This window comes from Dothidotthia symphoricarpi, assembly GCF_010015815.1.
Source record: "Dothidotthia symphoricarpi CBS 119687 unplaced genomic scaffold P153scaffold_9, whole genome shotgun sequence".
NCBI lineage: Eukaryota > Fungi > Ascomycota > Dothideomycetes > Pleosporales > Dothidotthiaceae > Dothidotthia > Dothidotthia symphoricarpi.
Window position 1 is genome coordinate 82525 of NW_022985016.1, and position 19122 is coordinate 101646.

The 19122-nt window shown below is 48.0% G+C and overlaps 8 protein-coding genes across 8 annotated transcripts, besides 4 other annotated features; 3 read left to right on the forward strand and 5 right to left on the reverse strand.

Annotated features, from left to right (window-relative positions):
* Positions 1-266: 266 nt before the first annotated feature.
* Positions 267-1429, reverse strand: P153DRAFT_366220 (uncharacterized protein). Its single transcript, XM_033668000.1, has one exon. It carries the CDS (start codon positions 1240-1242, stop codon positions 319-321), a length of 924 nt encoding a protein of 307 aa, XP_033524097.1. The 5' UTR covers positions 1243-1429; the 3' UTR covers positions 267-318.
* A 140-nt stretch (positions 1430-1569) lies between these two features.
* Positions 1570-3120, forward strand: P153DRAFT_366221 (alpha/beta-hydrolase). The gene has a single exon (XM_033668001.1). It carries the CDS (start codon positions 1721-1723, stop codon positions 2855-2857), a length of 1137 nt encoding a protein of 378 aa, XP_033524098.1. The 5' UTR covers positions 1570-1720; the 3' UTR covers positions 2858-3120.
* Positions 3121-3205: 85 nt separating this feature from the next.
* Positions 3206-4534, reverse strand: P153DRAFT_314846 (uncharacterized protein; the record flags this gene model as incomplete). Its single annotated transcript, XM_033664930.1, has 4 exons — positions 3206-3795; positions 3883-3935; positions 3987-4174; positions 4233-4534. The coding sequence occupies 4 exons, from the start codon at positions 4532-4534 to the stop codon at positions 3229-3231; spliced, it is 1110 nt and encodes a 369-aa protein (XP_033524099.1). The 3' UTR covers positions 3206-3228.
* Positions 4535-6199: 1665 nt separating this feature from the next.
* Positions 6200-7783, reverse strand: P153DRAFT_396065 (uncharacterized protein; the record flags this gene model as incomplete). The annotated part of the gene is made up of 2 exons (XM_033671451.1): positions 7532-7783; positions 6200-7475 (listed from the first exon to the last, which is right to left on the reverse strand). Exons 1-2 carry the CDS (start codon positions 7729-7731, stop codon positions 6200-6202), a joined length of 1476 nt encoding a protein of 491 aa, XP_033524100.1. The 5' UTR covers positions 7732-7783.
* A 1776-nt stretch (positions 7784-9559) lies between these two features.
* Positions 9560-10245, forward strand: P153DRAFT_314851 (uncharacterized protein; the record flags this gene model as incomplete). Its single annotated transcript, XM_033664931.1, has 2 exons — positions 9560-10077; positions 10146-10245. Coding segments are annotated over exons 1-2 (606 nt in total), but the record flags the coding sequence as incomplete, so codon positions are not given.
* Positions 10246-10679: 434 nt separating this feature from the next.
* Positions 10680-12917, reverse strand: P153DRAFT_418345 (uncharacterized protein; the record flags this gene model as incomplete). Its single annotated transcript, XM_033672166.1, has 4 exons — positions 10680-11100; positions 11146-12378; positions 12440-12656; positions 12704-12917. The coding sequence occupies 4 exons, from the start codon at positions 12915-12917 to the stop codon at positions 10875-10877; spliced, it is 1890 nt and encodes a 629-aa protein (XP_033524102.1). The 3' UTR covers positions 10680-10874.
* A 1025-nt stretch (positions 12918-13942) lies between these two features.
* Positions 13943-14239: a sequence feature (Protein overlapping with rRNA (P153DRAFT_418347, KAF2129714.1) was converted to a misc_feature.).
* Positions 14240-14336: 97 nt separating this feature from the next.
* Positions 14337-14480: a sequence feature (Protein overlapping with rRNA (P153DRAFT_422521, KAF2129715.1) was converted to a misc_feature.).
* A 130-nt stretch (positions 14481-14610) lies between these two features.
* Positions 14611-14889: a sequence feature (Protein overlapping with rRNA (P153DRAFT_422521, KAF2129715.1) was converted to a misc_feature.).
* A 48-nt stretch (positions 14890-14937) lies between these two features.
* Positions 14938-15117: a sequence feature (Protein overlapping with rRNA (P153DRAFT_422521, KAF2129715.1) was converted to a misc_feature.).
* Positions 15118-15684: 567 nt separating this feature from the next.
* On the reverse strand, positions 15685-17450 carry P153DRAFT_430839 (uncharacterized protein). Its single transcript, XM_033672859.1, has 2 exons — positions 17138-17450; positions 15685-17076 (listed from the first exon to the last, which is right to left on the reverse strand). Exons 1-2 carry the CDS (start codon positions 17415-17417, stop codon positions 15839-15841), a joined length of 1518 nt encoding a protein of 505 aa, XP_033524103.1. The 5' UTR covers positions 17418-17450; the 3' UTR covers positions 15685-15838.
* Positions 17451-18118: 668 nt separating this feature from the next.
* Positions 18119-19064, forward strand: P153DRAFT_222724 (uncharacterized protein). The gene has a single exon (XM_033662642.1). It carries the CDS (start codon positions 18236-18238, stop codon positions 18746-18748), a length of 513 nt encoding a protein of 170 aa, XP_033524104.1. The 5' UTR covers positions 18119-18235; the 3' UTR covers positions 18749-19064.
* The last annotated feature ends 58 nt before the right edge of the window (positions 19065-19122 follow it).

The following is a 19122-nucleotide window of genomic DNA, read 5'->3' on the forward strand; positions in this document are numbered from 1 at the left end:
GTAATAATATTTATATAGTTAGTAATAATACTTAAGCTTTAGTAATAATACTTAAGCTTTAGTAATAATATTTTTATAATTAGTATTAATATTTTAGCTTTAGTAACAATATTTTAGCTTTAGTAATAATATTTTAGCTTTAGTAATAATATCTAAGTTTTAGCAATAATATCTAATTTTTGTAATATTTATAAGAAGTTTATCTAATGCTAAGCCTTAATTTAGCTAATAGGCAATAATATCTATCTAGCAATAATACCTGTTTACTTATATATAATAGGTTCGTAACTGCTTAAGCTACTACGCAAGCGGGTATAGCTACTGCAAACAGCAACTGTGCTTAGGTTTTTGTTCCTTCTCGGAGCCTTTCTGTGCCTTCCAAGCGTTGACATCCTCTGCAAATATTGCATTGCCATCTTCTTTCGCGATCTGCAACGCGGGAGCTGGATCCGCGCCTCGATCAAGCAGCAACCAAGTCAACTCGCGCGCATCCCTTTCTGGCATGCCGCAGCCTGGGATATAGCAGATGGGCGTTCCCCAAGCGCTGTGCATGCCCTTTTTGCAACCGGGTGGCCGGTCAGGCGCATTAACGTCTAAGCCGACAACATTCAGCAGATAGCGCACCATCATTATATGCTCGGCATGTTTTGTTCTGCATTGCCGTTGCTGTTCGGTGTCTTTCTCTGGGTTGCTCGAGCCGGTGTGGCCCCACGCAGCCATTTCGACAGCTTTGTGTAATGTGCGGCGCCCTAATGGCGCCCCTTTTGAGCGCAAGAGCTTGAATGACGCGAGGTTGCCTGAGTTCGCACAAGTCTCAAGAATCGGATCGCAAGAGCGCGAGCCTTTCGGCGTGCTGACATTAGCGCCGTGGTCAAGGCACCACTTGACCAGAGCATCATCTGACGTGACGAACCACAGAAAAGGTTGAGAACCTGGCGATTTATCTGGCCGATAGTTGATATCCCAGCCATGAGACAGCAGGAATTCCAGCAATGCGATTGATGGTTTTGGTCTAGTGGCAACGTCCGACGGTCGCAGGGTCTTGACATCGACGCCACAACTGATCATATGATTGAGAATAGCTTTGGCCTCGTGCCCGATCGCGATCCGAAGAACTCGTAGGAAGAACCAGTCAAGATCGTTCTTTGCAGTTGTCAAGCAGGCTTGTTCGAAAAGTATAGTGTTGTCGCTTTCACACGCCTTGCAAGCAAGGTCCCAGGCTAGGTTTTCCAACTTAGACATGGCAGTTTTGCGAAGAGATTAAAATGCAGCCTTTGCAGATTTATCGGAGGATTTCAAGGAACAGGAACATTGGCGCTGAGTCAAGAGCTAAGGCGAGGGGAAACTTATGAGTAGTACTGAAGAACGAAAAAGTTTGTAATCAATAAGAATGGGGCAGTCCACACACAGGAATCGGTTGTTATTTCTGTCTCCGCCGTTTGACTGTGCCTCAGTTGTATCTTACTTCGCCGGCTAGAAAAAACCCTAAGTCAGGGGGTAAGCAATTGTGGGGCCGAAGCAGGATGCTTAAATTGCCAATAAGATCGACACAAGCAGTGTAAGGATAACCAGACTTTTGTGCAGAGCTTCCTCATCACGGCCTTCATTTCGGATCTCTTCCACATTAGGAAGACATCGAACAATCAAGGTCGAGGCCTTAATTCTCCCAAATCGCCCAACTGCGTTTCCATCAACTCACAATTCTTCTCAACCTGCTACAATGTTCATGAAACTTCTAGCGCTCTTTACGTGCATAGTATCTGCACAAAGCAGCTACAATGTCGGCCTTGAAGTTGCAGCAATCCGCACATATTTCTACGTTGGTGGCGGATACAGCGACGATGGTAACGGTGGGCATATCTTCAAGGACCAGATGTACGTCGAAAAGTTATCACCCGTTCTGACACGACACAACAAGACAGACCCAATCGTCCTCATCCATGGTCAGGGTCAGACTGGTACCAATTTTTTGAACAAGCCAGACGGAGGAAAATCCTGGACGTCGCAGTTCCTTGATGCCGGCCATACTGTCTACATTGTAGATCAAACTTTTCGCGGAAGGTCAGCGTGGGCGCCTCGCGTCGGTGCGTCGGCGCCATCCACATACTCAGCCGAAACCATACAGCAACGCTTCACCGCACCCGAGCGATATGATCTATGGCCTCAAGCCAAGCTTCATACTCAATGGCCCGGAACAGGCGTTATGGGCGATCCTATTTTTGACGCATTCTACTCCTCTAACGTCCAGTTCATTTCCAACGCTACGTATCAGCAGAAAACAGTACAGTCTGCCGGAGCACAGCTTCTGGAATTCATTAACAGTCCCGTGTGGTTGCTTGGTCACAGCCAAGGCGGATTGATGCCCTTAGTCATCGCCGACGCCCGCCCCAATCTCACCAAGGGCCTCATCCTCCTCGAACCGACCGGCCCACCCTTCCAGGAAGCAGTCTTTAGTTCTGGCTCAGCCCGACAATGGGGGTTGACAGATATTCCTATGACCTACTCACCCCCTGTGAAGGACCCTCTCGTTGACCTAGTGAGACAGGTGGTACCACCACCTGTCCAAACCGTCGATAACGCAACAATTCCTTGCGTCTTGCAAGCAACACTTCCAGCCCCGAGACAGCTCGCCAATCTGGCGCCTTTGCCGATCCTTACGGTGACTGGGGAAGCCAGCTATCACGCGCCGTATGACTACTGTACCGTAGAGTTCTTGAAACAAGCGGGTTGCGCGAAGGCTAGTCACCTGGAGCTCAGTAAAATTGGTATTCAGGGGAATGGACACATGTCGTTCATGGAAAAGAACAGCGAAAAGATTTGGGGACAAGTTCATCGATGGATGAATAGTAGCGGGTAAAGAACCTTGTATCAGGAAAACGTCTCCTGGTGATTGATCACAGGCTCCTTGCGGTGATCAATGAAAACACTAACAATTATATAATGTTACGAATCTTTACAAGAAACTTCAAAGAGTCACATATTCAAGCTGTTGATTTAGTTTATGTTGGCTTTACGTGGTATTACCTGCTGTTTCAAGTAATCTTTCTCTCGTGGCACCTTGACATATTGGAATGTCGTCCAGCATTAGTTACGTTTCTTGAGATTAACATAATAAGCAAAGATCTATCTTTCACAATCTTTACATCGCTAGGTAGATGGCACATAAACTTTTTTTTCCGGCGTTATACAAGGTTGGGCACAATTTCGACAACATTGTTATACTGCTGACTATATGATCTCGCACAAGGCCTTCCCGTTTGATCTAGTAGCGTCCAGTTTCCCCAGCTCACAGTAAGATACCTCGAGGGGTTTCATTACTATGCCTTCTTGGCTCAGGTACTGTTGGGTTGTACTTTCCTGTCTCGCACTGGTCTTGTCAGGTGCGCGGAGCATCAACTCATTATCGTCATCATCAACATCGTCGTAGATTGCGTTTGGATGAGTAAATCTTAGTCTTGCAGAATTCTCCGCTGTACGTGTGTTGGAAAAGTCATCTCGACGTGCCCTTGACGCATTGGCCTTGATTTGCCACCGTTGTCGCCAGTGATTGATAGCACCATAAAGTGTGGGCGCGTTGACAACTATGGCCGCTGTCAAAAGCTCCGTACTCGCCCATATCGTTCGATTCGCTTGCACAGCTGCGTTCATGGCATTTATAGGGAGCCGAATAATCGTGATTGCAATAATGAACATAGCGAGTGCACACAGAATGTACAGCCGTATCTTGGTACGCCATGGTGTTTGCAAGGAAATGAGCGTAGGCAAGGGCAATACCAGCAACATGGAATCAGTGACCTACAAGGGTTCCGAACGTCAGTAAATGCCACAAGAGCACGGAGCTATCAAGGGAACTATGAATAAACAGATGGTCATAACGCTTACAATATTCAACACTCCGAGTACTACTAGCTGAACCTGTGCCTGAACGCATTTGCCTGGGATGTGTTTAGCGTGCATTCAATTACGTATGGAAGAACTTGACTGACCAGGCGCAGGAGAGACCTGCCAATAGAGGTTGAACGGATCGCATTCGGTGAAACCGACAACCTGCGCAGCGATCCAAGTCGACAGGAACACAAAGCCATACGACCAGAGAATGTAGCGACTGCTTCTATCTTGAGGATGAAAGTTGCGAGCGAAAAAGTGTAACAGAACCAGCTTCTGCAACCAGAGACTAGATTATTGTCAGCAAATCTCTTCGAACGCAGGCAGCGCTTCGCTGAACGGCATACTATGAGTTGTATATTGGACGGTTCGCGATGGTGAGCTTACTGCCAATTGTCCTTCGATAGATCTCTTCTGGGGTGAAATCGATTTGGGCTCGAGCTTGGGAAGACATGTTGTTAGTGCCCCAGACTAGGACAACATGGATTATACCACCGCGTGCAGCCGCGCATAGCATGCCGACCATAGTGCAATAATCGCCGAAGTTGAACTTGTGAAATACAATCTGTCGGCAAAGAAGACGCAATGCCATAGTAATCAGGGCTAACCCAGTAAAGAGATGATGAATTATCACTGTTTTGCTCATCATGTTTGAGTATACCAGATGATAATCATACCAATCAGCTACCGATGAAATGCATTATGTACCTTCAGGTCTTGTCCGCAATAGAATTTCCAACGTGAGCGCAACGTGGCAACCATGACTAGGCAGCGCAATGGCGAAACCATGTTACATAAAATTTCCGCATGGTCATGACCGAGGTTACCACTGAGATGGTTCTGCTCGGCATCCTTACACAATGGGACTACTTCCAACGTAGCAATATTCGCAGAAAAAGATTGGTCAATTGCATTGTAATAACTTGATACGAATCGATTGGTCTATTAGCTTTTCCACTGGGTATAAACAGCACAGCTGCCTAGATGATGATTTGTAGTAGTAAGCCCGAGCCAAGGAACCAGTTTGAAAAGCTCAAGCGCGAAATGACATGAGATAGATGTCCTAAACCGCACAGTCGAACGTGTAGCAGATAAAGAAAGGGATCACGATGGGACGATGCGTCAATGTGGGGCGGCGAACAGCCCAGCCGACACCCGCACGGAGACTAGCGCTCCAGCCGGGAGCGTTGCGTAAATTTGGTTTTTGCTCAAGGAAACTTCCGAACGTTGCTACCGTCCCGCACCTAAATCTCTGCAGGTCCGTGTGCAAGGGGCATGGCGTGAGCCAGATGTTTTCGTTTGTGTAGGTATGCTAATGCCGTCACTCACGCCATCTTTCGATAATCTAGGAATCCCCCCTCGGAGCTCATATCACCTGAGCTATTTTGCCGCTTAGTCGATGCGATACAATCTGTCCACGAAGACCCAGACGTCAATTGATTGTTCTTGTGAAAGTATGGCGAGAGCTGAATGCGTGGCACGAGCTATGGTCGGCCCCTTCAAACTTGAAACTGGTCCATGGACTTAGGAGTCCGAGTTAGCAAAGATTCTGATGATTTGTTATCTCTTCATGCGCCGTAGCCCTCAAGGGACTTTCTCCGAGGCAAACGGATACCGGTAGAGGTGATCGACCAAGGTTTGTATAAGGTTTGATTTGGATCCCGTGCTGCATGCCCGACATCATCGATGGCGCTAGAGATGAGACAATGAGTGGATAGCCATCGTAACATCCGACTGAAGACTAGTGCCTGACATGGGAGCGCGCATTCTAGCGCTAAGCTAGAAGGCGCTTCAAAGACATGCTGACAAAATCATAACGCAGCTTTACAGCAATGTGGGAAACTCAAAATCTTTCGCAATCACTTCTTATACCTATAGTCTTCTGTTGAGTTGTACTAATGTGACATTGAAGTAATGTCCTTGTAGTGTCCAACTCTAAGCTTTACGCTACAGCGCGCCCTCGCACGTATGAAGGCCGTCGTCCTTCATCAGCCACTCCCTTTTGAATCGCACCGCATTTCCATTTTCATTTCAATTTCGATGCCTAGAAATGGTGCTCCGTCTCGCGTCTAGGCAGGCTACAATTACGCTAGGCACCTCTGCAGCTTCCCTCCGGCCCCACATTGCGGCTTTTCTTAGCGTCAGCGTGAGCTACTGACGGAGCCGCATGTCTTACACAAACCGAGAGGGCTCAACCAAGTACAGGATTATCACCAGTAATTTCGTGTAACATCACTAGGTATCAATGCTGAAGGCCATTCAGGGTGACAACTCTGTTCGACACTGGTTTGCTCAAATCAATGACACGAACTAGCTAGCTACGCAAGGAGACCTCTTTTGGACTATCATACCAGCCTTCAATATCTGAATCACTTGTGTCGGTGGGCACCTCCAGTTCCTCGAATTCTTCCGTTGCAACTGGAGTAACCTTTCCGTCTTCAGCTGCCGTGGGTGGATGCAGTTCACTACGGGCACTCGGTTCATTGCTGACCTGCCCGTTCTCGATGTTTCCCTCCTCTGTAGACTCATACCATTGTTCTAGAGATCTTGGAACTGGTGATTTTTGATGAGTCTTAACGGTGGTGTTCTGGGAAGAGCCTGAGTACCAGCAGCGATTCCTTCTCCCCGGGGGTTGAAAATCTATATACCGACATGCTGACTCACTTGCGTCATCCAATTGGACCTGGTCGATTGGCTTCAGAAGAACCGACTCCTCCATTTTGATGTTTTTGTTCTGCACCTCGGCAAGGCGTTTTTGAAGCAAACATCCAGAGACAGAGACCTGTTTGAGGGATATAATTTCCTTCGCGCAGACATTCATTGGACATGCTGGAAACGGAGAACTTGATGCACAAGACTCTTCCATTGACAAGGGAGGCTGTTCGTTACCTTCTTGAATAGAGGGTTCTTCGCCAGAAGATTCATGAGCAAGAGGAACGACGTCGTCGTTGTAGACCGTGATTCCCTGTTCCGGAATGGTTTGTTGTACACCTCTGTTATTCGCTCGAGAGCACTCAATGTCTGTGGCAAGCATGCGTGAGACCTTGTCGTCGTAGAGCTTCACCACACATATCAGCATGAATTTGTTCAGAGCTGCGTTATTCAAAGATTCCAAGAAAACGTTCTTTGTAAACACAGTGTGGTCTTCTTCAAACGCCGCTCGAGCTTTCCGATGCAAGTACTCGTAGAACCAGGTAGTCGGATCAAGCTTTGCGAAATCTTCCTTGATAGCCTCAAACATCTCGAAGATATCCATTTGGGCACCCTGGTCTTCCATCTCACGCATCGTGAGCAGTTGAAGGTCGAGCAAGTCATAAGTAATCGTCATGACGTAGGTCGAGAGAGCTCGTTTGAACTCGGCGCGCGCCTCTTCTTTGGGAGAAAAGGCGCCATTATTGAGTGTTTGATAGGTGCCGGTGTGTAGATAATGAACCAGCGTATGACCCGTGTCTGTATCGACGTCGGGGAGGGCGATTTCTCCCCATCGATTAGGCTTGACCCATTGTGGAAAATGGACAAAATCTTTCGGAACATAGTGAACCACTGCATTCGGACCGATATGCAGAACAACTCGACAGCTGGTATACGGGCTGTAAGTGGCAATCAGCCTGAGACTTTCGGTTCATTTACGATAGTACAGTCTTACGATGTTCTTGGTCTCTGTGGTCTGGGATGAGCTCTCGAGTTTGATTTGGCTAGAGGTTTCTCTACTGCACTCGTCTTTTCTACCACATGTGTCTCTTCTGGTGTAGGCATATCCTCCACTATAGCTATTTCTCCGAAAGCAAGCTCTGGGTCAGTGGCGGTTTTCACGATTCTCCCTTTCCTTTCCTTTTTCTTGGCCATTATTGAGAAAAGTAGGAAATCGTTCGAGGCTGACAGAATGATCACAATCAAGGTGAGTTCAGTAAAGAGAACATGATAGTTGGGACGATTCCTAATATATAGGCAACAGCTGATGAAAGCACATGTGAAGTTTACCCCGCTTACAAGAGCCACTCAGCTATCGCCATGTTATGCAAGGGTTACAGCCTGTGACATAATACCAAGCCCTACCGGCGAGAGCTGCGTATACACCAGGCATAGAGCTTTTGGGTTATTAAAGTGTCGAGACAACAACTTAACATCCTGTGTCTTCAACCTTACCATGGCAATAGCGCATAGCTTCCTGTCATTCTTATCGCTGCCATATCACCCAAGTTCGCTTGGCTAGGTGTTTACATCATTGTTCCAGCGGAAGCTACGCATATGATGCTCGTCGCCACAATGTTCACATTCTACAGATCGCCGAATACCAGGTTAAATTATAGCCTTACCTCTACAGGTTCTGTTGAGTCTCCTATTCACATTCGATAGTCAGTGTTTGTTCAAGGCAGTAAATCATGATCACTGCGTTCCAAACGCGAATCTTTGTTGCGCGACGTCTGTGGTCATACCGCTGAACGTCTACCTAGTACAGCCATAGACACGACTGGGAGGTTATTTGTCGGAAACGCTTTCTGTCGCCAGCTTCTGAGGGACGTGTGGCTAGGAGTTGAGAGGTTCAGGGAGGTTGTCCTTTCTTTGCACACGCTAAGAAGAGAACGACTCGAGCAGATGAACGTAGCCAGGGTCACCAGATCATGTCTTCGTATGATACTAGCGACCAATAGTTCGTGTAGGCTATTTGGCGTTCCTTGAACCCAAATGTCGTGTATGTGATAGAAAACACTGATTTATGTCCTATCTCACTCAAGTTACCAAAGTTCTTTCTCCACCCTCAACACACCATCACCAACTCACAGTACAAACTTCCGGTGAGTGTGAACGGATGACATGTAGATACTGTAAGCAACTGATCCAATGATGCTCAAGTCAAACATAAACAGAATAACGCGTGTGAAAGAATGCTCGCTGCCTCATTCTGAGTTCTGCTTCCTTGGTATGAACTCAGTGGCGTGGGGATCTCCAGGCTTTCCACCAATGAGACACGGACGATCGTCGTGCAGCCATGCCAAAGCGACACGACGAAAACCAAAACATGCGTCAGTAGCGGGGTTGCTTTTCCTTTCATTGAACCGACTTTCTTCACAAACAACCTGCATCTACGTTGACAGAGATTTATCTATTCACAAGGGTAATTATGGCTATCGTTGGTATGGACCCAGCCTCCGCCAAGGTGGCATTGGAGTTGCAGCTCCAGGACATTGATGAGATTGCTCATAGCCTAGGTGATCGAAACGAACTGTACGCAGTATTTCAGATCATGATAGCCGAGCACCAAAAGGTCCTCAACCTGCTGAACGATCAGGTCTATGCTCTTGACCTTCTGAGAATGGACAATGTAAACAGGAGCCAATTTACAAGACTACTCGAAGACGAAAGGCAAGTTTCTCGCGACCACGAGATGGCTTGTCAACTTGCCGGCCATGCTTTCCAGGCAACTGCAGCGCCACAATTCAGCTTCAACACTGAAAATATCAACTTCAACAACGATATGAACCGTGTGGTATCACCAACAGGCGAGTATACACTGAGCGGTGGAAAGCATACATCAATACGTCCATACAACATTGGGGACAATGAAGACGGTTTCCGAATTATCAAGAATTCCAACACTAGTATCTCCGATTCTTCGCCTAGCTATACGGGTAAAGGCAAGGGAAAGGTGGATTCAAGCATATTGGACAATCACATCACGCACGTGATGTGCTCCGCTTGCATGGAATTCCAGCCACGATTTGACGTCCTTGAACTGACGTGCAAGAGACAAAACGACATGGTTTCTCATGCTTATTGCCGAACATGTCTTACCGGCTTGTTCGGGACATCTCTTACAGACACAACGCTTTTCCCACCACGCTGCTGTGGAGTTCGTATCCCGTTATCTGCTGGTGCTCACTTCTTCACCCCTGAGCTGATGAGGAGATACAAGGAGAAAGAGGAAGAGTTAGATACACCGAATCCAACGTACTGCAGCAACCGCTCTTGCGCAAGATTCATACCACCAGGAGATATACAAGCGACCATTGCGACGTGTTGTGTCTGCAATGAGAAGACGTGCGCTGGTTGCAAGAGTAAAGAGCACAGGGGAGTTTGCCCTGAAGACGACACTGTGAAACAATTGATAGGCATAGCCGAAGAAAAGAGATGGCAGCGCTGCTATAGGTGTCGCACTATGGTTGAGCTGGATATTGGGTGCTTCCACATGTCGTAAGTCCCAATTCCAGGTTCCTTCATACACTATAATGTTTTAGAACGAGAAGATTGATGGAAAGTAGTTGCCGCTGCGGTGCCCAGTTCTGTTACAAGTGCGCCGCCCCCTGGAAATCGTGTGCCTGTCCTCAGTGGCATGAGGAACGACTTGTACGCAACAGCCGTACTCCCACTGCACTTTCTTCGAGTATCGCACACCAGATCGCCATGCCAGAACGTCTCGAGATGTCCGAGCCTGATACTGTAGCTGAAGTCGCCGCTTACATAAACCTACGTTTAGCTACTGTCGTAAGTGGTCTTATCACCAATGACGAGACAGGAAGGGATGCGGACGATAGAGGTGGTTGCGTGCACCAGTGGAAGGTGATGTCTCGCTCCACGGATATTGATGATACATGTTCCGTCTGCTACGACAAGCTACGGGCTGTGAATCTATGCAAGACATGCAACACAAAAGTGTGCAATAGGTGTCTCAACAACCGGTTGTAGTTCCTTATAGTAGACTTTGGATGAGTCGCAATAAAATGAATTAAAGTTCGGACTTATATTAGCATAACAGCTACGGACATCCTTGCGCGGAATGTCTTTACTATCATCGTGGTTTGTTTGCGTCTAGTATGAGTTTGATGCAGTCTATAAATCTATAAGACTATTACTGTTCTGCCAAGTAGAGTCTTGTTTCATTCTCAATTCTTTCCGTGACCGAGAGGCGCACTATATGCCTGGACCAAAGCCGGCTCAAAGACTTCAAAGCACAACTTGCCAGTCTTAGAACAACTTATATGTTGTAAACCCTAAGAGATCAGGATCAACAGCTGTGTTGAGCCTTTAGGAAGACTCAACATCTTCTCTTTGTCTACGCTTTCGATCGCAAACGGCTCAGTCTTACCGAGTGCGCTGGAAAACATAGTTGCCATAACTTTTTCGACCACCTTTGCAAATTGGCGTAATTTGTCTCCTTGATTTTGATCGATGACCTTGATAAGATGTTTGAAGACCGGGTCTGGTAGTCGCAGAAGCCTAAGATTTTGTCAGTACTGTTCTGCAAGGACGACGCTGCCTTACATGTCATCTGTCATGGTGACTGTTGTCAGGTCAGGCGACGACGGCGGTAATAGCCCCATCATTCCAGACCCAAACGTATGAGTCAGCAAACGAAAACGTTCTCCAAGTTTCCGATATCTCTTGAACTTGGAATACACTCTTTCTGAACCCGGTTGGTTTAGCGCAGTATACTGCAGGTCTCCAGACATTGCAAGCGTTATCTCCGCTGCAGCACGGTTCCGCGGATTGCCGCACTTTCGTCCGCTTACGGAGAAGCATCGTTCATCTGTATGGACGATGAATGGATCATCTTGTATAAGCTCGGCAGCTGCGTGTTCATTGTAGAGACTGAGGATGTGACATCGTCGCAGAAGCTCGTAGTACGCGATTTTTGCTCCAAGGCTCTCAATCATCTGTATCCTCTGCGCCAGAGGAAGTGGGCGCAAGGGATCGACTTCATCTTCCGGAACCTTCTCTCTACCGTGGATAAGGCAAGCTTGCAGGACTACAAGTGACTCGCAACTGCCTACTCCTGCGAACAAACATCTAGCGATACTAAGGTGCTCATCCTTTCCCACGATGTTGTCTGCAAACATCGATTCTGGGAGAACGTAGATCCGAGCTGGAAACTGCAATGCCAAACGCTCGTATTTGGCCTTTTCTTCCGAGATGTAACACTCTACAGCCATCCCATCATTGACTGTTTTCTTGTGGCGTTTTGGAGCGTCTGTGTTCTCCCATTGCGACTTCCTTCCCAGAGGTTTATTTCCAGTGTGGAGTGCGCTTGAAACCCTGTCTACTCGCGATGTGTCCTGCTTTCCCCCTAGTAGCTCGGCCGACTCGAATGTATACGGCATTGCGAGTTGCGTATTGTTTCGTGGATGAGCATGAGAAACTTGCTCGATCTCGTACGGTGAAATTCCTTCCCTATTCCAGTGTTCGAACTCTGGTCTACGCTGTGCACTGGTTTCTTGGAAGTCGCAATGAGTCAACATTTGCATTGTGCCATCAAGAGCATTGACTGCGTGAGTGACGTATTCAGTGCCACTGGAATGCATTGTCGAATTGCATGGCTCATGTGCAGCTTCGCTGGAAGTACCACAAGTAAAACTTGCGCCAGCAAGATCGAGATCAACAAAGAGGCCCATTTGAAAGTCCTCAGATTGTGAGACAGAATTCGGATTGCCCCTTTGACTCCCGTCGGTCCGGGGGAGACCCTTTGGATGGGGACATATCTGCTGTTCTACCGAAAGGCTAACACAAACCACGACTAGTTAGCTTATGCAATCGTGCCCCCATATTAGAGAAGACCTACCCTAGTCTATCCATGACTTGGAACACGACATCAAACCGCTTTGCGGAATCCAGCCATATGGCTCCTACCAATGCGCGGATAGCTAAGCTTAACGTCTTAGGTGAAGCTCTTGCTTGCCGTGGACAGTAGGCTATTTGTGCATCTAGACCTGAATTCTTGGCGATTGCTTCATGTCTTGTCATAGTCAGAGCCTTGGACGAGCTCTCGTCCATTGCATCTGTAATCCGTTAAGAATTGACCATTCTCCCTCAGTTTCAAGTGTACCTGCTGAAGCCCCAACCAGAAGCTTCTTATGAATTGCGTAAAGTTCGATCAGTGGCTTTCCCAACCGAGCGAGCACTCTGTTCCCGTCATGATCCCTCTCTTCTACTCCAGGTGATGTGAGTGCCCGAACAAGGATATATTTGTCGGTGAAAATGTATCCCAGAGTCGTCTCTGCCCTCTGAATACGCTCTTGTCGACTCATAGGGCTAGTCATCTAGGTTGGTTGTCGATAACTTGGGCCGGTGTTCAACATCATCAAAAATTTGGGTCTGTGAATAACAGTTTTGGTGACATTCATCCATTTTCGGAATATACACGATGGCCAATGCATGTTGCAAGAAGTACCGTTTTGGGATATTGCGTTGGGCAACTGTCGTAATTGACCAATTCGTCCTAGCGTTTGGACACTGCGTTGAGCGCATCATGAACTTGAGCCCACAGTTAAATACAAGTCGAAACACTAAATTTAAAGAACTATTTGTGTTGAAGCTTGCAACGCCAGTTCTCGACTCGCCAGCTATTCAACAGGGGTTGACGAGATTCGAAAGTGGAAAGTCTGCTAAGAATACAATACATGTCAAAATCTTACCCCATGACGTAGTGATAGTATCTTGAAGTAGATAATGTATCTCGGCCATGCTGGTATCACGAACCATACAATACACAACTTCAGTGTTGGGTTTGCTGTGAAATAACAGGGGGTTGTAAGAGCTTGCGCTAGCGAGAGATTGTCATCATTGAACTACCAGAACACATATGTATCACCATTGGTACTACTCGAGTACCCAATGATTCCAGGGCTCTTGTGGTCCATTATGATTTACTCGACTCAACTTAGAGACAAGTCACATCTGGCTTATGAATCTTGAACATCGGTGCGGTGAATGTGTCCAAATTATCATTATCATAAAAGTCCGTACCTCGTGTAGTCCCTATTAACAGCGTGATTACGGTAGAGGAGAGAATTATGTCCACCGCTCAAGTGTTTTCTGAAGTACATCTTACTATCGACCGCATATGGCGAGACTTCTTCAATGACGCTCCAAAAATACTTAGATCGTGTTCGACCTTAGTGTTCAAAAATAACAGGGCTTGAATTTGGGTATGTTTGAGGGTGTCTCATCTTTAGAGAGAAGAAGCTTCCCAAATCGGAGCTATGCCATATCGTTGCATTGAACCCCTACACTGATGACCGACACTCCCAGGACATCGGCCGTGCAGGAAAAGCTGAGCACACACGCGCTTTTTGGGGTCCGAGTTGTAATTTGCAGAGGGCGCTTTGGTGTCGGCAGCGGTCCAAGTTCCTTGGAACAGGACGTCACAGAGGGTGAGAATCCCGTACGTGGTCGCTAGCCACAACCGTGTAAAGCCCCTTCGACGAGTCGAGGTGTTTGGAAATACAGCTATAAACGGGAGGTAAATTTCTTTTGAAGCTAGATACTGACCAGAGACCGATAGCGCACAAGTAGAGTGATCGAAAGATGAAAAGCACTTTGGAAAGAGAGTCAAACAGCACGTGAAATTATTGAAAGGGAAGCGCTTGCAGCCAAGCCATTCGTGGCCAACACAATATATCTTATTGACTCTGGTTCTCATCTCAGTTTCATCACTAGAACTTGCTATATTCTTCGTGATGGTACCCCCCACAACGCGCAATGGTTCCGAGCCAATCTGTTATCAGTTTCGGGACACTGGCTCCTGCTCGTATGGTACGAGTTGTAGATTTCACCATGTCGGAGACCCAACACACAATGCTCGCCATCCTGGAGGCAAGAAAGTGAGTGTTCTCAAGAGAAGCAAATCGTAACGTTTCCGACTGGAGGTTTATTTGATGTTCTTTTTTTTTTGCGGTAAAGAAAAGGAAGAAGCAACAAGCATCCCAGCATCGGCGACAAAAGTCACAGCAGGACTCAGATGCAATATCTGCCTTCTTTGCGCGATATCCAGGATTCGCGTACGACGATGAACAAGGTGTGGCAGAGGAATTCTATCGGATGTGCGACTTCTTCGCTTGGAACCGGGACGACGACGAACGTCACGAAGCTCGTCAAGCATTCAAAGATGCCTTGGTCATTCAATTCAACAGCCTTTATGGAACCGACGTTTCGGATATTGAGAACTGGCACAAACTTTGTATAGCTGTGTTTATCGAGCCGTTGCCCGTGACTATTCCGGAATGCAAAAAGGTATGTATCTGGTTGATATCTAGTTTCACTGTATCTAATCGTCGTTAGGAAATCGAGAAAATACACGTAAACCTCGTTGATTTGGTGGATGTTTCCAGGCGAGGTGTGAAACTGTTTCCGTCTTTAGCTGCCTTGAGGGTGTACACAATTGAGACGGGAAAGTTCTTTCCAAAGGAATCGGCATACGCAGGCGGTGTCTTGAGGTTCTTACTTCGTGAGATCTTGTAGATCGTAAGAGACAATCAAATGGGAGTCAATAGTACAAGGTGAAGCTTTGATCATCGTATTCACTACTGTTAGCGGTGGTTCTCTGTAGCAAAGGGCCCTTACAAAAATATCAAACGAGTTTCCTTTGCTTACTCAATAACCTACTCATTCTTCAAATGGGTATATAGCTCTCTCGCAGATAGCACGCGACTACGTCTAAGCTTGCCATATCCCAGATGTTTGTGATGATATCTTCATTCAGTATCAAACAGGATCAATTGTGTTGAGGGTTTGTTACCTTGTAAGCCATCGCCTCTTAGTCATCTCTCGCGTGAATTTTAAGGAAGATTATCTCCCCTCGTACCTTGATTGGAGGTGAGATGAGCGGTAGTAACGGTGAGAGTATCAATACGGAGAAATGAATTCAAATACGAGAATATGGCCTGGAAGTGCTACGACCGAAGATTGTGCATAGAATGACGTATCACACTTTGAAGGGAGAAGCTAATGCGGGCCAAATAATGGACATTAGAACAGCTTTCGAGGCCGGAAGATAAGCACGAGTTGAACAATGGAACATGAATTGAAGAAAATTTGGCTGCTGGTGAGTCTGTCCAGAAAGAGGATGCTCACGAATAGGATGCATGAGACTGACGAGAAGACATGGAGGAATATCGTTGTTGCTAGAAATACTTGGCAGGAATTTATACATATGCTTATATCCGAACTTTTGTACTCACGTTTACCTACCGACAATCTTCTTCTCGAGAAATCTCGCTGGTATGTAAACGAGACCGGTGATGATGAAAGTGAACTCGTTCGCGATATCGCCGCCGCCAGATCCAATCAGCTTTCCCAGTGGCCCCACATACCACGTCTCGACCATGCCCATGATCCAGGCGATAATGCCAATCGCAAAAGCAACGCCAGCAGCAATACCAAGCGGCAAGCGACTCGGGTCATTCCACGCATCCAGATCGTAATTGTCGAAGTTCATCTTTCGGAAAATGACATGCTCGCTGAACAGAATGATGAAATACTGCGTGGACCAGTATCCGAGCAGACTGAGGAAATTCTGAAGGTAGACGCTCAGCTGCTCACGACCTCCAATGGCGAGGCCGAGAATCGCAGCAAAGCACAACAACACCCAGATGAAGCGGGGCACGCGAGCGAACGGGCGCGAAAACTGCTGGCACGAGATGGCGGCGCTGTAGATGGAGATGACGTTGACGTTGATGCCGGAGAGTACGAGGAGGGTGAGGATCAGCTTTGCGAAGCCGCGCGGGTACAACATGGTTTGGATGAGGAAGCCGAGGCCGTCGGTCTCATAGACGTCCTTCCAGTCTGCGCGGTTGTTCATGCCGAAGGAGACGACGCATCCTGCGATCATACCGATTGACGTGGGAATCGCAATGCCGAATGTTGTCATCAAGAAGACTTTCCAGCGGGATACGTTGACAGGGTAATGAGCGTAGTAGTCGGAAGCCATGGTCTGCCACGAGGCTGAGCTGCCGTACACGATGGCGATCAAGCTCAGAACCATCCCACTGAGATCGGCGCCTTTGAGTTCAGTCGCGGTGCTGTTGTCTGTATATTTCGCAGTTTCGGCGAAGAAAATAATGAAGATGATGAAGAAGACGAACCAGGCGTATCGTTCGTATATGAGGATAGCCTTGAGTCCAAAGAATGAAATGATCGTAGCGACCACAGCGAGGATAACGATGCCAACGATCAGAGAGATGTGGCCGTCAGCCACAGCCGTCAGCGCCAGACCGCCCGTGATGCAAGCGACGGCTGCCCAGCCAATCTGCACGATGGTGTTGAGTGCCGCGATGACCTTGTTTGGCCACCAGCCGAATGCATATCGCGACACAGAAATCTGGCGCAGACCAGTCGGTGCGCCAAAAGTTGCTGCGAAGCCTGTCGCAGCGCCACCGAGAATGGAGGCGAAGATGGTGATGATGATGGACTGGCGGAGCGCTGCGAGTTGAAAACCACGAGATCAGTCGCAGTACACTCGAATAACATGACAATTACTTACTCAGGCCAAACTCCCATCCCAGGAACCCAGTGGCGAAACACGAAGTGTTCATCGTCCCAGACGCCCACAGAAAGAACATATTCAGCTGGTGGTGCCATGGCACGTGACCCTTGTCCTCGGGTAGTTTTCTGCTGATGGCTTCTGACTCGATGCCGAGTTTTGCATCCATTCTGGCCTCGAAGGCGCGTAGCTTGGACAGAATGCCGCTTTCGCGCTTGACGGGCGCATGGCCGACGCCCTCGCTGTAGACGGACGGTGAGCGCTCCTCGACTTTGCCCATGGTTGCGGTATGGCGGAGATGGTGGAGGGAGGGGTGGCAGTCGTATGGATGTCGTGCGCCAATGGCTTATATCATGAGAAACCCTGCGCATAATCGGCGCCGCGTCATGACCTTGCGATAGGCCGCCTCCGAGCCGATGCGAGCTGCCATTTGTGGCTTAATCGCAAGCTTCGAGCACTCCACTCTTATCTCTGTCAAGCTTTCTCGGCAAAGCTTGGTTGGTTACTATTCCATACACAGCTGTTAGATTCTCGCTTGCTACATCTTTTGGCTGAGGCGTTGTGATGTCTTCTTGCAATTGCCGCCACCTTGCGCGCTGTCCATCGCGCTACCTAGGCGGCTACCGACTATTCCATATCTTTTGCTCCACTTCTTTGTTGACGAAAACGGTCCCTAGCCCCGAGAAGTGGCGCCCGCCTACTCAAATCGCGAATTTTGGTCGTTCTCGTGCGCACGTCGCCTTTCGCAGCCGAGGTCGTCATGTAATCACCCAATCAACGTCCCAAAGCTCCCCTCTCTTACCACCACACATCGCCCAATGTCAGACAGCCCACTCGGTCAAAACACATCGCGATGCTAAATGAAATGGAGGAAATCCAACATTGAAAAAAGCTGGCGCGACAAATCTACCGACTACGCCCGACTGCCCCACACTGCGGGGTCGGAGACTCGACACAATACCATGCGAACCAATATCTAGAAGCCCAGCGCATGCTCAATCGATCTGAGCTGTGAGATCTACCTGCGGATTATAGAAATCTGCGTGAACCTATTTTTCGAAGTTGTAGGTTGCAGTGCTGGCTCCCCGAACCACTGCAATGCACGCAGATGCTCATTGTATCATTCAGTGTCGTCTTCACTGTGGGCTGTTGAAGGCCCATTGGTCAGGATCAGCCATATTGACTGGAATGTACTCTAGCAAGAACACTCTAGAACAAATCAGATACCGAATGTGCGGAGGCAGCTTCTTCGCAATTGAGGGTCTGTACGTCATCGCCAGGCTATATCTCAGCCTCCACAAGACTTCTCAATCATCACACCGCAACATACCACACCACGTTTATCGAACGTCTTCAGTTATCACGGGTTCACCGCGCGATATTCTTTGTAGCATCTACTACATAGTGTTTGGCAACAAAGAGGGTAACGATCAGACGGAGCAGTGCCCCATCCGCCAGGATGTCGTGGGCGAAGACAAGAACTCAGTATATTTGGAGATGGCGGTCATCTTCAAGGCCACCTGCGCTCACTGGGGAAACCCGACCTACTCTGAGGACCAGAGCATGACTGAAGCAGAGTCGATGCGCAGTTGGCCAGAGCCAAAGTACTAGTGCGGCTAAGAGAAGTCTCGGTCTTCTCCCGGCACATATGGTAGTCAGAGGGATACGGATGAGATGTCTCCCACTCATGAGGTTCGTCTGCCTTGAATTTTATAGCTACGAAGACAATCTCTGTCACTTTGCTAGGTTGCCTTGTTTTGAGGTAACATCTTCCTTCACTGGACATCCCCCAAATAGCTGCGAGAAGAGCGGCGACGAGTAGCAGTGGCGATCTCTATCAAGGATACAGTATGAATCAACCGATATCAGCGTTGGCTTGAGGACACCGCCATTGAAGATGCACTTTTTGACTTACGCTCTTACTCCCTACGCTTACAGCCGCTATTTCCTCCACCTCCTCATCCTCCTCGTCCCAACCCTCGATT